At 42.3% G+C, this 12,414-nt stretch overlaps 1 protein-coding gene across 3 annotated transcripts in view; it reads right to left on the bottom strand.

The window, feature by feature from the left end:
• TSPAN12 (tetraspanin 12) overlaps positions 1–12,414 on the bottom strand; it is a 46,018-nt gene that overhangs the window by 32,443 nt on the left and 1,161 nt on the right. For 2 of the 3 annotated variants that reach the window (XM_027457847.3, XM_005013142.5), the window contains exon 2: positions 453–535. In XM_027457847.3, coding sequence (XP_027313648.1) covers positions 453–535 — 83 coding nt within the window. Of the gene's footprint in view, positions 1–452; positions 536–899; positions 983–12,414 lie in introns of all 3 variants that reach the window. The other variant, XM_027457841.3, reaches the window with a different exon arrangement.

The raw sequence follows: 12,414 nt of genomic DNA, 5'->3' as shown, positions 1-12,414 counted from the left end.
GAAAGCGTAGCCTGAAACCTCTTTGGGGCAAAGGCAAAGTGCCTGTCCTACACTTGCACAGCGTGTAGCACAGTGAGGCCCTGTTCCATAAACAGGGCTCATAAACCCCACAGGAACACAAATAACAGCATTCTTAAATCTCTGGACTAAATAAAAACTAAAAACATTCAAAACTGTACAGAAATACAATATGGTTACACGATGGCAATTGGCCAAAAATTGATCCCTGTCAAGAGGAATAAAACAAGATTAAATTTGTATCTCCCCTATCTTGAATTTCAACTGATGCCAATAATGGCTGTAAAAATGCACCTTTCATCAAAACAATAATTACCTTAACTGAAGGCTTCTTAATTCTATAAATCCTAATTAGGAAAGCTGCTATACAGAAGAAACAACGTACACTGCAATCATTCACCTACACAGATTATGAGGTTTAAGGAGAGCTTTACCTTGTTTCTGCAGTTAAAGTGAGAACATTATTCAGGTAGTCTCTCATCCAAGCAGAAACACCTAAAACACTGACGGACATCAACTAAAAAGAAAAGATGAAGTTATTTATCACACATGTAAAAAAAACCTGCAAGATCATTCATAGTTTAAGTAGAAGATTAATAACATCTGTCATGTAATCATTTATCTGAACAGCAGACTGTCCCCAGAATCGTGCTTCTATATGCTCAGAGTTGGTTTGTTGCCCAAGTATTTAGGCAGCCAGTAACAATTATCTTCTCTTCCAGAGCGGATAATTAATGCCTGGAATACCTTCTCTTCCACCCCATGGAGTGATGCCAATGCTGACCTAAGTCCCACAGCTGCACAAGGTACCATAGAAACAAGAGGGGGAATTTATACTGCTAAAACCAGCAACTCTTTCAGGGCTCAGAGATGACATCCACCTGTTCATATGAGATCATGAAGCCACCTTCAGGTGCACAGCCAGTAAAGAATCATCTGAAGCCACATACAGGATACAATGGCACTGATAGGAGACAAGATAAATCTTGTGGTTAAATTTAGAAGAATCTGATTCTCTCATTCAAGTAAAGTCATGCTATGAAGCCTCAGTTGCCTGAACTGCAAAATGACAAAATTCACTTCTTTTGACTTAGATTATAAAGCCTGGGCCACTCGAGTGTTGGATGTCTAGCTGCCATGCACTTGAGAGACAAAGCCACTACACATTCACCAGTACTGCTCCTACAGAAAATAAAACCCCAGAGATGGAGCCCACCCAGAACAGCCACCACCTTGGTGGAGCTGAGTTTTTACCACCCAGTGGCATCGTACTTCTCAAGCCATTTTGAATAATTCAGCTGGTCTATTACACCCAGAGAATTTGGACAAAGATCCCTCTCCCACTGACACAAGTCTAAATTGCAGTTCAGGGGCTGAACCTGGCAGGCTCAGGATCTCAGAACCACCACTGCCTTGCTGAGAGATGGAGACCTAAGAATCGTATAGGTGGATGCTAGGAAAACCCACCATTATGTTAACTGCTTCTAAAACCAATGTGAGGTGCCAACCTTCCCTGGCACATTTCCTTAAAGCTATCACAAAGAACTACTGGCTCGAATCTAATGCATCAGAGAAGTTCCTCTGTGTCCTTACTGGCTCCTTCCAACACTTTGTGTTTGCCTGCAGCATGCTCACAGCAGGCCAGTTCTGCCTTTAGGGTATCATGGGAAGTCCCAGTGGCCACCCCACTGCTTCATCCCGCTTTTCAAAACTGATGCACCAAGTACAGGTGCTGCCTTGGGTTGGGTGGTGCCAGTGAGAACGCTGGCTGCTTGGGTTGCAACAAGCACAGCCACAATAGCTTGCACATGCTACAAACCTACTGCATGCATGCGTGTCAGAGACCACGTCATTTAAGCTTTGTGGGAGCTACTGTGGTTGGTGAAACAGTAGGAGTGAAAAGCATTTTCTGTTCTGTTTAATTGATAACGCAGGATGCTGCAGGAGGAAGGACAATGGGCATTTCCTCCCAGCTCAACTCCTAGACAACAACTTGTCTCTTGCAAATCTTCCTGGAAGAAAGCAGCAGGCAAATGTTATACAAGCAATAAAAATCATGTTTCTAACACAAAGAGAGGTAAGGAAGGCTTCAGGTATGTAGCACATTTCCTTATGGTCAAAAATTAACAGAAAACATTTTTAACCCTTCCCACAAGGTCTGCTGATACACACACAGAAAGCGTTAGCTTGCACTTCCATTGTTTAATTTATAGTAAGATACTTGAAGAAGAAATAAATTCGGTACTTTGCTTTGCAGCAGTGGTGTTCAGTAGTGAGAAGTCCTTCAAAACCACACTCCTCAGCAGCTTTTAACAAGAGCCAGATGGTCCCTACTACAAAAACTACACCGGGAAAAAAAAAAAAAAAATTCATTTGCTAAGTAATATTTTCTTCTACTTGAGACTGCTAGACCACCTAGTCCCCATTCTCTGCTAGGGACTCATAGCCCACATTTTTCTTTCTGCCTTCTGTGTGCAGCATTACATTCCCATAAGGCAACGAGGGTGGTAGATTCCTTGCCAAAAGGTGAAAGACCCTTCTTCAGAGAAGGTAAGGATCAGGGTGGCAAAACAGTCACCACAAGGAGCTTGGAGCCTGCAGGTCATTCAGAGACAGAAAGATCAAGGAGCAAGCTGCTAAAATGCAGAGGGGACAGAAAGGAGTTCCTAGAGACCAAAAGAAACAAGCGGTTTCCCACCACTGAGACAACCATTCAGTCCGCTAGAAGAAAGGACCTGCCTACAAAGGCAAATCATGAGCTGAGAGAACTTTTACTTCTCTCTGTCTTCCTAAAAGCTGAGTTCTCTCTATGTAGATTTGTATACTTCCCCACATAAGATCTACCTTTCAATGGTTACGAGACTTCTGCTCATCTCACAACACTGAGGAGGAAGTCTAGGCAGATACATCTCAAAGCAATGGCCCACATGGCTACATGACTTCTAGAGAAATGTTTCATGGCAGTATCACGGAACATGACTGGTTTCGTTCACCACAAACAGCAACGGGAAGAAAAGGGTCATTTCCCTTCACCCAGAGAACATAACCTTCACCAATAATGTAACCACATGAATGCTATTTCAACCCATGAGAACAAGGTCTATATGAAAGCTTCCGTACTTCATTCAAAAAGCATTTAGCCATTTAGGTCTCCCTGGTTGTTCTCATTCAGTGTAAATAGCTATTAGCCAATTACAACTGTTTCTTCTTGGATATAAATTATATGCAAGAAAATCCCTCCCTGAAACCACAGTGAGAACCAAGCTATAGCTCACCTGCTCACCTATCCTGTGCTCTGAATGCCCTCGGCACAATTAACTTCTTCAGAAGTTACTGCCTTCTGCTCTGCTTGCAATGCCTCCATGGCATCAACACAACAGCTAGCTCAGCATCACTCAGAAACCATACAAGCACAATGCCTTACCACGCTGCTACACAGACGGTTTCCTGAGCAACACCCTTCTGCCAGATGGCCACCATCCATGAGAAGCATCACTGGACCTACTTCAAAGTAAGGTGCAAAGCGAATTATTATCTGAATAACCTGAAAGGCAGATTTCTTAGACATGTTGGATTCACATCGATGAAAGTCTGTAGCATTGTCAAATTGGGGTGGCATAAAGACATGGCTCAGAAAGAGAACATGCAAATATTCAAAAACCCCTTATTTAATAAGGAGGCATACAGAAGAGTAGACCATGAGAATACAAAAAAGCTATTCAGCAACAGGCTGATTATAAAAGGCATATTTTATGGCATATAACCCAGCAAGTGGTTAGTAGCTCATAGCTACATAAAAAGGTAGTGCTGGGAAAAAAAAAAAAAAAAAAGAGTGATATCCCTTCTGATCAGCAGAAATCAGCCTCTGGGCAGGAACACCATGCAGGATGAAAGATGTGCTTGAAACAGCCTGCCCTGCATTAATGACTGAGGTTGATGTTTAGTTTAGAGACAAAAGATTATCAAACATTAGCTCATACCCATCAATCGACTTGATGGCTCGCCTGTTCCAGCCACAGGGGAATCACAACAGGAGTACAACACACCCAAATCCTACAGCCTCCTACTTGTGACTCAAAGTGCTCCTGCACAGTTCTGTAACAATGTCAAGCATCCCCAAGCACCATCTGAAATCAGGAGGCTCAAGGCACCTACCGCTTTGTAACACAGGCCAGAGGAGGAGGTTCTTCAGCTGGCAACACAGCAAACACAAGGCCATCAGCAAGGCAGCTCAGCCCATGTGCAGGAGCAACAACAATCTCCCCAGAAACCTTGGTGTGCACCCAAACCTCCCAGCAATGACCAGCTGACACCGTAATTCTCTGCTCCTTGAAAACAGCGTTGCAATGGGCAGAGGCAAGGTCCTCGTTACAGTTTTCATTGGCTCATTTCGAAGCAGAACAAAAGGTGGCCTTAAAAACTGGCAGTTGCTTCATAACTGATTTAGATGCAAAATCCCGACCAGTCAGAAAGCCGTACCGAGCAGTCAGACAAAAGGACACGAGTTTATGAGAAAACCACCAAAATAATTTGCACCACATTAGCAGTTACATCATTTAATCAAAAAGTTTTCATCCAAGCTTCTCTGATGACAGCCAGTCTGCTGTGCTGTAAACATAACACACTAGTAGGCAGTAAAACATTTTTATTTGTTGCAGCTGGCTGCACAAGTCACTATGGATTTCATTCCAAACCATCACAATATGTTATATAGCTATCAACACGACACCGAAGGCTTTATGAAATTGTCTGCTGTCATACTCGCTTTTAAATATATTTTCACCCCGATTAAACAAAGGTAGTAAATTATTTTTTATATACGTGCAATATGCAGATCACACGGTAATATACTGCACTTCCAAACTAGTTTATAGCATCAAGTTTTTAAAGCTACTAAAACCTTCCTCAGACAATTGGAAATAAAGTCTCCAACAATGAACTCAAAATGCTAGGAATGGTCATTTCCAAGTGTAGTTTAAATTATCTCTGAAACTCTTTTACATAAGCTATGCAGGAAAATACATTTTATTCCTTCAGTATGTACTTTAAGTCATTACTGTGACTGTCTTACTCTTAATATCTTTGAAGCCACACCTGAATTGGAAAATAAATCTGCATTTTCAATTAATAAACAAATGTGAATTCTAGTCTTTGAGGGCATAAGATGCATTGCCATGCATGACTTTTTATTTCCTTGTCATCCTTCTCTAATTCAAGCGCCTCAATTTTAACCATGAAGCTTGCTCTGCTCATTTGACAGCAGGTGGGTTGTTTTTTTCATATATTATTAAATTGGTGAAAAGGCTAAACTTATCTTCCATATTAAAAATTACACACAGTTCTTTTGAGCAAAACAGATGAGGTAAACAACTTCAGGCCAAGCTCTGGGTTCTGCGTAAGATGTTGAGCAGTAGCACTACAAAGCAACTTCCTTGCTCCAAGGAAACTACTTCCAAGATATGGCAACATTCAACAGAATAAGTCTTTCAATTTTAGTAAAGAAGTAACTCTTCAGATTTTTTTCCAGTTAGAATTGATTTGAGTAACCTGAGCTGTGACTTACCCAGAGCAGGCAGGGAGGAATCACTACAAGGTCATGAACAGAACATGTTGCAATGTTTTCACAGCATTTTCACAATTAAGTTCAATATTCAGATCATTGAACAAACACAGATGACTCAGATCCCTGGACAAACAAACGGTTCCATTTTGGGGGGAGAGAGGGAGGGAGGGGTGTAAGGGTGGGGGAGAAAGGGTCAAGAGGTCTTGTTTCTCTGTATTACCTGGCAAAAGCCTTCAAGTGTTTACAGAAAAAAGCATGGCCTATAAAAAAGGAAATATCTCCTCATCCCCACTAATGCACCTTTTATTTTAAGGGTATGCCAACATTTAGTTTTAGCTAAGGTTCCTGCACAGGGTTATGTATTGGTCCCCTCCCACTTGCAAACAGCTAAAGCATGTACTTATTTGCACTTTGAATCCAGGTTTGCTTGCACAGCTGCAGCTGCGATTAACAACCTGATCCGTGCTTGGCATGGGCTGGAACTTGCACACTTTGCAATCAGGCAACTGCCGGAGCACTGACAGCCTGCTAACGGGTCACTCTCCCAAGGAAACCAAGCAAGTTTTCCAGCAACTGACTGTACAATGATCCTACAGCACTGCAGCATAAAGAACTGTGGAGTAAGAACCCAAATATGCAAACAGGTTTCAGTACAATTAATTAAATGCAAGTACCTGCAAGTCAGGTGGAGCATCTGGTTTGAAGCATTTTCTTTCCCTTAGCTACTGACTCAGTTTTAGACAGCATGGTTTTGTGTCTTCATCCTCAAGGTAAATACAATGAGTTCCACACAATTAAGGCTGAGGATTTCCCCCAAATGGATGTGGTTTCATTAACTCCTGAATGCCAGCTAAGAAACATATTAATGTCATTTCTAACATTAGGGTGAAGTTTGTGTTTATTTTTTCCTTTCCGCCATCACATCAAGCCGCTCTCTTTTTCAGGACTGTATTGTTGAGACTGCTTTGCCAATTTACTGTCAACGCACCAGGAGGAACGAGCCTCATCAGCTATGAAGACATGTATGGTGAAAGGTTATGCAGAGGTAGATACAAAGTTGACTAATAGCTGAACTCTGCTTTGCTTTGTTATGATTTATGGCCTTCAGAAACCTGCTTGGACCACCAAAATATATCTCCCCTCTCTGCATTCCTTACCTTTCACTCACTCACCCACTTTACTATACCCTGCTTCAGACACGTTCCTTACAGCCTTTTCCCCAGACAGAAAGGCTAAGATGGTAGCTGAGAAAAAAAAAAAAAAAGAAAAAAAGAAAAAAAGGGAAAAAAAAAGTAGATTAAATAATTATCTCTCTATATATTTATCTCTTCAAAGTTGTTAGTGGCCTTTCTAGATGTCCATGTCCCCAGAGATAGCACTTGACTCTCCTCTGAATTATATCTGTACAGCAGCTTAAAAAGAACCTCGACTCTGAGGCAGGCTTTTGTGCACTCCCTGAATGTAATGATGTTATATAAATAACGCAGCCCAAAGCCACCAAAAAGTTTTCTCAAAGACCAGTCTTAAAAGTATTTCTGGTCCTTTAAAATTCCTCCTGCAGCTTGCTCTGCTGAGCACCATTAAAAGACACCATATTCTGACAGAAGCTAGAGTTATTCTTGCATGGCTTCAAAGACAGCTTATTCTTTACACAAGAATGCTAAGAAAATCAGGTTTCAGTTACCAACGTCTACAGTGCAGTCTCTAAAAACAGACTGCATTAGCCTAGCACGAACCCCACACTTACACTGCTACAGGTAGCCAGCCAGGCAGTGCTCGTTTCTATGGATATTATTAGTCACTTACATTCTTTAAGAATTTGACCCTGACTCTATTCACTCCAAGTATCTTCAAATGCCACTGGCATGAGTGGAAATTGGATGGCAGCAGAAACACAACTGCTACTCAGACTCCGGTTCCAAGGAAGGGAGGATAACTGATTTCTTCGTTGTGTTACAGCAGATGTAAAAAAATTAGGTAAAAGTAATTACAAGATTGAACACATACATTTGGGGTTGGAAGAAGGATATACTTGAGGTTGGAAAAAGAAAGAAACTCAATACTGCTGCTTCCAATCATTCTTAGGGCTTCTTTGTGCAAGGCGAATATTCCCTCGCTGTATTTTCTCAGGTGGAACACATAACCAAACCTAGACGGTACAAGTGTTCAATATATTCATAACAAAGGGAAAACTGACTGGAAGCTTGCTCCGCTTTCATTTTCCCTGATTTCTTGTTCACAAGCACAAATTCAAGATAGAGGCAAAACAATTTACAGAGTCTGCAAGGAGGGCTTATTGGCTGCAATCACACGGCCTGATTAGATGGTGCTGCTACATGCTAAGAGCTGCGGCGAAGGAAAGCACAGGCATCATTCAACAGAAACAACATAACCCCAGGCAGATAAACCCCACGAGGTGAAGGATGTGGCAACATCTCTGACTGCTTGAACATCCAGTGATACTGAATCATCCTGTAAGATACGTTCACCACCTAAGACACAGCCATCTGTGACTTACAGCCATGATTTGCCCAAGCCACTACGGCATGGTCATTCTCTGTTGTAAGGGACACAACAGCAGCTGCTCCTCCTTTCTGTTTTCCACACATGCTCATCAGAGCGGGGGAAAAAGAAAAAAAACAAGCTGGCAGTTTTGTCAAGACAAAGAAAGTCTATACAGACTTTTTTCCTGAATGTCAGCTGTATTTTGCTTTAAAAAAAATAAAAATAAAAAAAGAAAAGAAAAAAGAGAAAATTGACAGAATAATTGTGCTGCTGTTACTCATATTTAGTAGCATTGCTCAGTTCACCGATTTTGGCTATTTGTAATTTTTTAAAAGGAATGCACGGCTGAGCTGCCAGAAGTAAAACAGGTCCATGCCTCTCAGAGCAGTTGCTTCGCTTAATCCTCTCTTATTATAAGCAGTCAGGACACTGAATTTTTCCTGCACTCAGCACTGTTTTCTATTTCCTCTCCTAACACAACCGTAAGGGCCACTGCCCTCGGACAGCCTGCTGCGTTATGCCTGTGCCATTAATACAGGCTTGCCATGCTCCATGACTGAAGCCTGCCTGTAATACCAAGCTAAGGTCTCTCCACTTTACACAACTGCAAAGAAAGTTTAAGGGCAAAAGGCTGCAGCAAAGCACAGGAGAATAATTGCAATATTGCAAAATGTGTCAAGGAGGCTTTATGTCAAAACAGACAAGGATGCTCCTATTAAACCCAAGACTGCTGCTACGCTGGACATCAGGAGCTCACCAATAGAGAAAAGCCCCACCAGAAGCAAAGACCCTGCAGTCTCATATACTGCATAAAGTATCTGTAGAACTATCAAAACTAAATCTCTCCAGCTACTGACACCCGTTCTATGCAGAGATAAAGACTGGTATTGCCTCTAAAGCCAGAAAATCAGGACGCAGTAGGAGCGTGTCGCACTACTAAGATAATCTGCTTGGTTGATCACTAAGGCTTGACTAAAAAATGCCAAATTATGCATTTTTGGAGGTCCTCTCTTCTTATCAGGCTGTCCAGAAAGCAATACGCTGCAAATAGCAGTGTTGCAAAGCCTAACATGGGACATCTGCAGAAATCCAGCTGGGTCTCTCAGTCTGAATTCCTTTAAGAAGTGATGCTTATTTAAACATGTGGATGACAGAAGAAATCATACCAAATGTTAAATGCAGACTTCACTCTGAAAGATACTCCTTGTCCAGGGCACTGTCAAAAAAAGCCTTATGAACCCAGAAGGAAGAGAAGCTCCTAAAACTGCAACTCCCGTTACTCTGAAAAAGATATCTTGTAGTCAGCTGCACAATTCAATTGACCTTAGAAACAGCTTCCAGAAGGATCATCAGATCTATTACCACATTCAGTCACTTAATCAACAATAATTAGAGCACTGACAACCTATTTATTCCCACCTCAGAAGAAATTGCCTTCTGCAAGTAGCAGCTTTGGAATTACCAATCCATCGACTCCCACAAAGCCTGGATACCTCAGAAGCAGTAAGGGCAGTAAACTCACTTGTCCGTTATCAAAACTGGATGAACTCTTAGAAGACAGACTTTTTTTTTTTTTCCAGTTGAATGTTTATTTATTATTTACAGCTAAAGAGCCTTTGGGCCAAAAATGACAAAAAGGGTACTGGACAACACCCCTTTCCTTCCTCTCGCACACATGTGCATCACCCTGTCGACTGCTCCCCATCACAGCTCATTAGCTCAGCCCAGTAAAAGAAGCTTCTCTTCCCAAATACAAAGCGTGCAGTTGTACACATACAAGAAACACTCTGGGAAAGCTTCAAGTATCACAGCACAGTGACTGATGAAGTTCTCCCACTTCTCTGCTTCTAGGCTCAAACAATAACCCAATTATGAAGACATCAGCTTGTTGTATGTGATGCATAACACTTTCTGAAGAGGCTTCACATGCACTAGTGTGCCCTTATCAGGCTGGCAATGACAAGAGCTGCAATCCCCATACACACGTGCTGCAACGGTTGCACACAGAGACATGCTTGAAAATTACTTTAAGCGTTCCCTCCTTCCAGAGGGAAAATCAGCCTGCACCAGGCAGGCCACAGGCTCTCTCAGTTTTGGTCAGGGCTTCAAATGTTGGAGGTCAGCAGAGCTGAGGGTCTCTTCTTCCAACCTGGAGGAGAAACCAATCCTCTCTGCACAAGGCACTGCTGGACCGACCACGGGACAGCACCAGAACGAAACAAGGAGAGGTTATCACTGCATCCTGGTTAAGCCCCCGAATTAAGCCATGATTTTAAAAAGTCAACTGTGCTGTTTGGATATCTTCAGTGTTTTCAGCTGGAGACTGATAACTGACACGCTAATGACAGCCTTGAAGGTGTTTAGAGGCAACATCCCCTTGGAAGGAATGAAGCAAGAAGAACTGCAAAACCCTCCCAGAACAGGCTTGGAGAGAGTAACACACATGCTCCCCGAACAGTGAGGTCCCTTCACATCCCAGAATCATGCTCTGCTCTCATCTATTTCAAGCATGCTGCCGTTGTGTTTATCTGTTAAGGCAGAGCCTACCATACTCGCAGCTTCAGAGGAATGTGGCTGCACATTTCCAGGGGCCGATCTAATCTAAACTTCCTGCCATCCAGTCCATAATCTGAGCTGGTATTTATCAAAGTAAGTGCTAACATAAGCAACAGACAAGCTAAAGCTTTCCAAATGGAAGGAAGAGTGATGGCGAGGGGAAAACAGAGCCCTCAGCCCCATGCTGGCGAGCGAGTACCTGCTGCCAGGGGAGCTTTTCCACAAGGCAATTTTGGCCAGCGGGGTCATGCTCATACACCCAGGAAAGTCACTGGTAACACTCTCACTGACCTCAGCTGGAGAAAATCCAACTTGGGTAGAGAAGGAGACATGGGACATTTCACTACAATAAGCAACAAGTAGCAGATTTGTTAAATACAAATCTGAACAGGAGCAGATAGGAAGCAGAAAGAGGTTTCTAACACGCACACTCCTCCAAAGAACCTGATTTAACTGTAATACTTCCCACCTACCATTCATCCTATTTCTTACTACACAGTTCTGGCACACTCATTTTGTTTGTTTGCTTTATTCTGAGCCAAACGGTTGCACCCATCTGCTTTCAAAGATGCAAAGAATCACCTCCAAGCAGATTGGCCAATTTTTCATTTTACTTGTAACACCTTTAATTTCATGCACATTACGGAAGACAGCTTTATTCTTTACAACATCTGTGGTGCAAGTTATCTGCTGATACTGGCATTTATTATCTAATTACATATTTGCATGCTTTGGCATTACATAGATTTCACTTAGCTGCTTGGGTGTAATTTCCAGTGCCCTGCCCTCAGCTAGGAAGATTAAGTACAGACATTTTTCATATTCTTGTTCTGAACACGAGCATGCAAAGTTACCATTTTCTTCCCTAGGACTTCTTGGGATACTACTAAAAGATCTGACTGAAAAGATCGCCATTTCTCTATGATTATGGAAAAAAAAAATCACACTTCCTAGTTAGGGGTGATCTGAGACACTACTATTCAAAAGGTTGAAAAAAAATCTAAAGAATGAGAAATAGTTTCTAGCCATGAATGCTTTAAACAAAATCTTGACAAAATGAATTGTGAATGGACAAAGTTAACAGCAGCACATTACTGATGTAGTTACTGTTACTCCACCGTCAAGCTCAGAGGTGTTCTGTAGCTCCGTGCCTTCGGTCCGCAACAGAAAAAAAATATATATATATATCAATGAAAAGTTGGAAGGAGCAACCTGACATGGAAAGGAACTTAAATTCAAGCAACGAGGGCAAACATTTAAACGTCCAAAGCGAGACAACATACACCCTCCCAGACAAATACATTTACATGCATCTCCCACCTCCACCTCTACCTGTTTCTGGTGTGTTTTCCTCTTTGCACCTGTTCACTGCCTACTGCCTCTTTGCTTATCCTGCCTCAGCCTCCTTAAATTTATAACGTGCAACAAGCCTCGATCTCCCTAGAGAGGAACTGCGACACAACGTAGCAGCACCAAGTTCCCTCCAAAGGTAAGGAGCAAACTTCCTACAGAAGGAAAGTTGCTCAGGAAGAGGAATGAATCACTCAGCTCCAGCACCAAGGCCCTCACTGCCACAGAACGGGTCAACTGACACAGTGCGGGGGCATAACTCATGTACAACCTAGGTAGCACCTAAATGGCAGCTTCAGCTTAAAAGGCTGAGTAATACATTTGACAAAACGTGGCAAGCACTGAGAATGGGGGGAAAGGGAGAACAGCAGAACAAGCTTAAGGGAACAAGCTTCTTTAGGTGGTGAGCCGAGGCATGAATG

Source organism: Anas platyrhynchos, chromosome 1 (genome assembly GCF_047663525.1).
Source record: "Anas platyrhynchos isolate ZD024472 breed Pekin duck chromosome 1, IASCAAS_PekinDuck_T2T, whole genome shotgun sequence".
NCBI classification, from domain to species: domain Eukaryota; kingdom Metazoa; phylum Chordata; class Aves; order Anseriformes; family Anatidae; genus Anas; species Anas platyrhynchos.
Note: the sequence above shows the minus strand (reverse complement) of the source record. Positions and strands in the feature narration are given on the sequence as shown.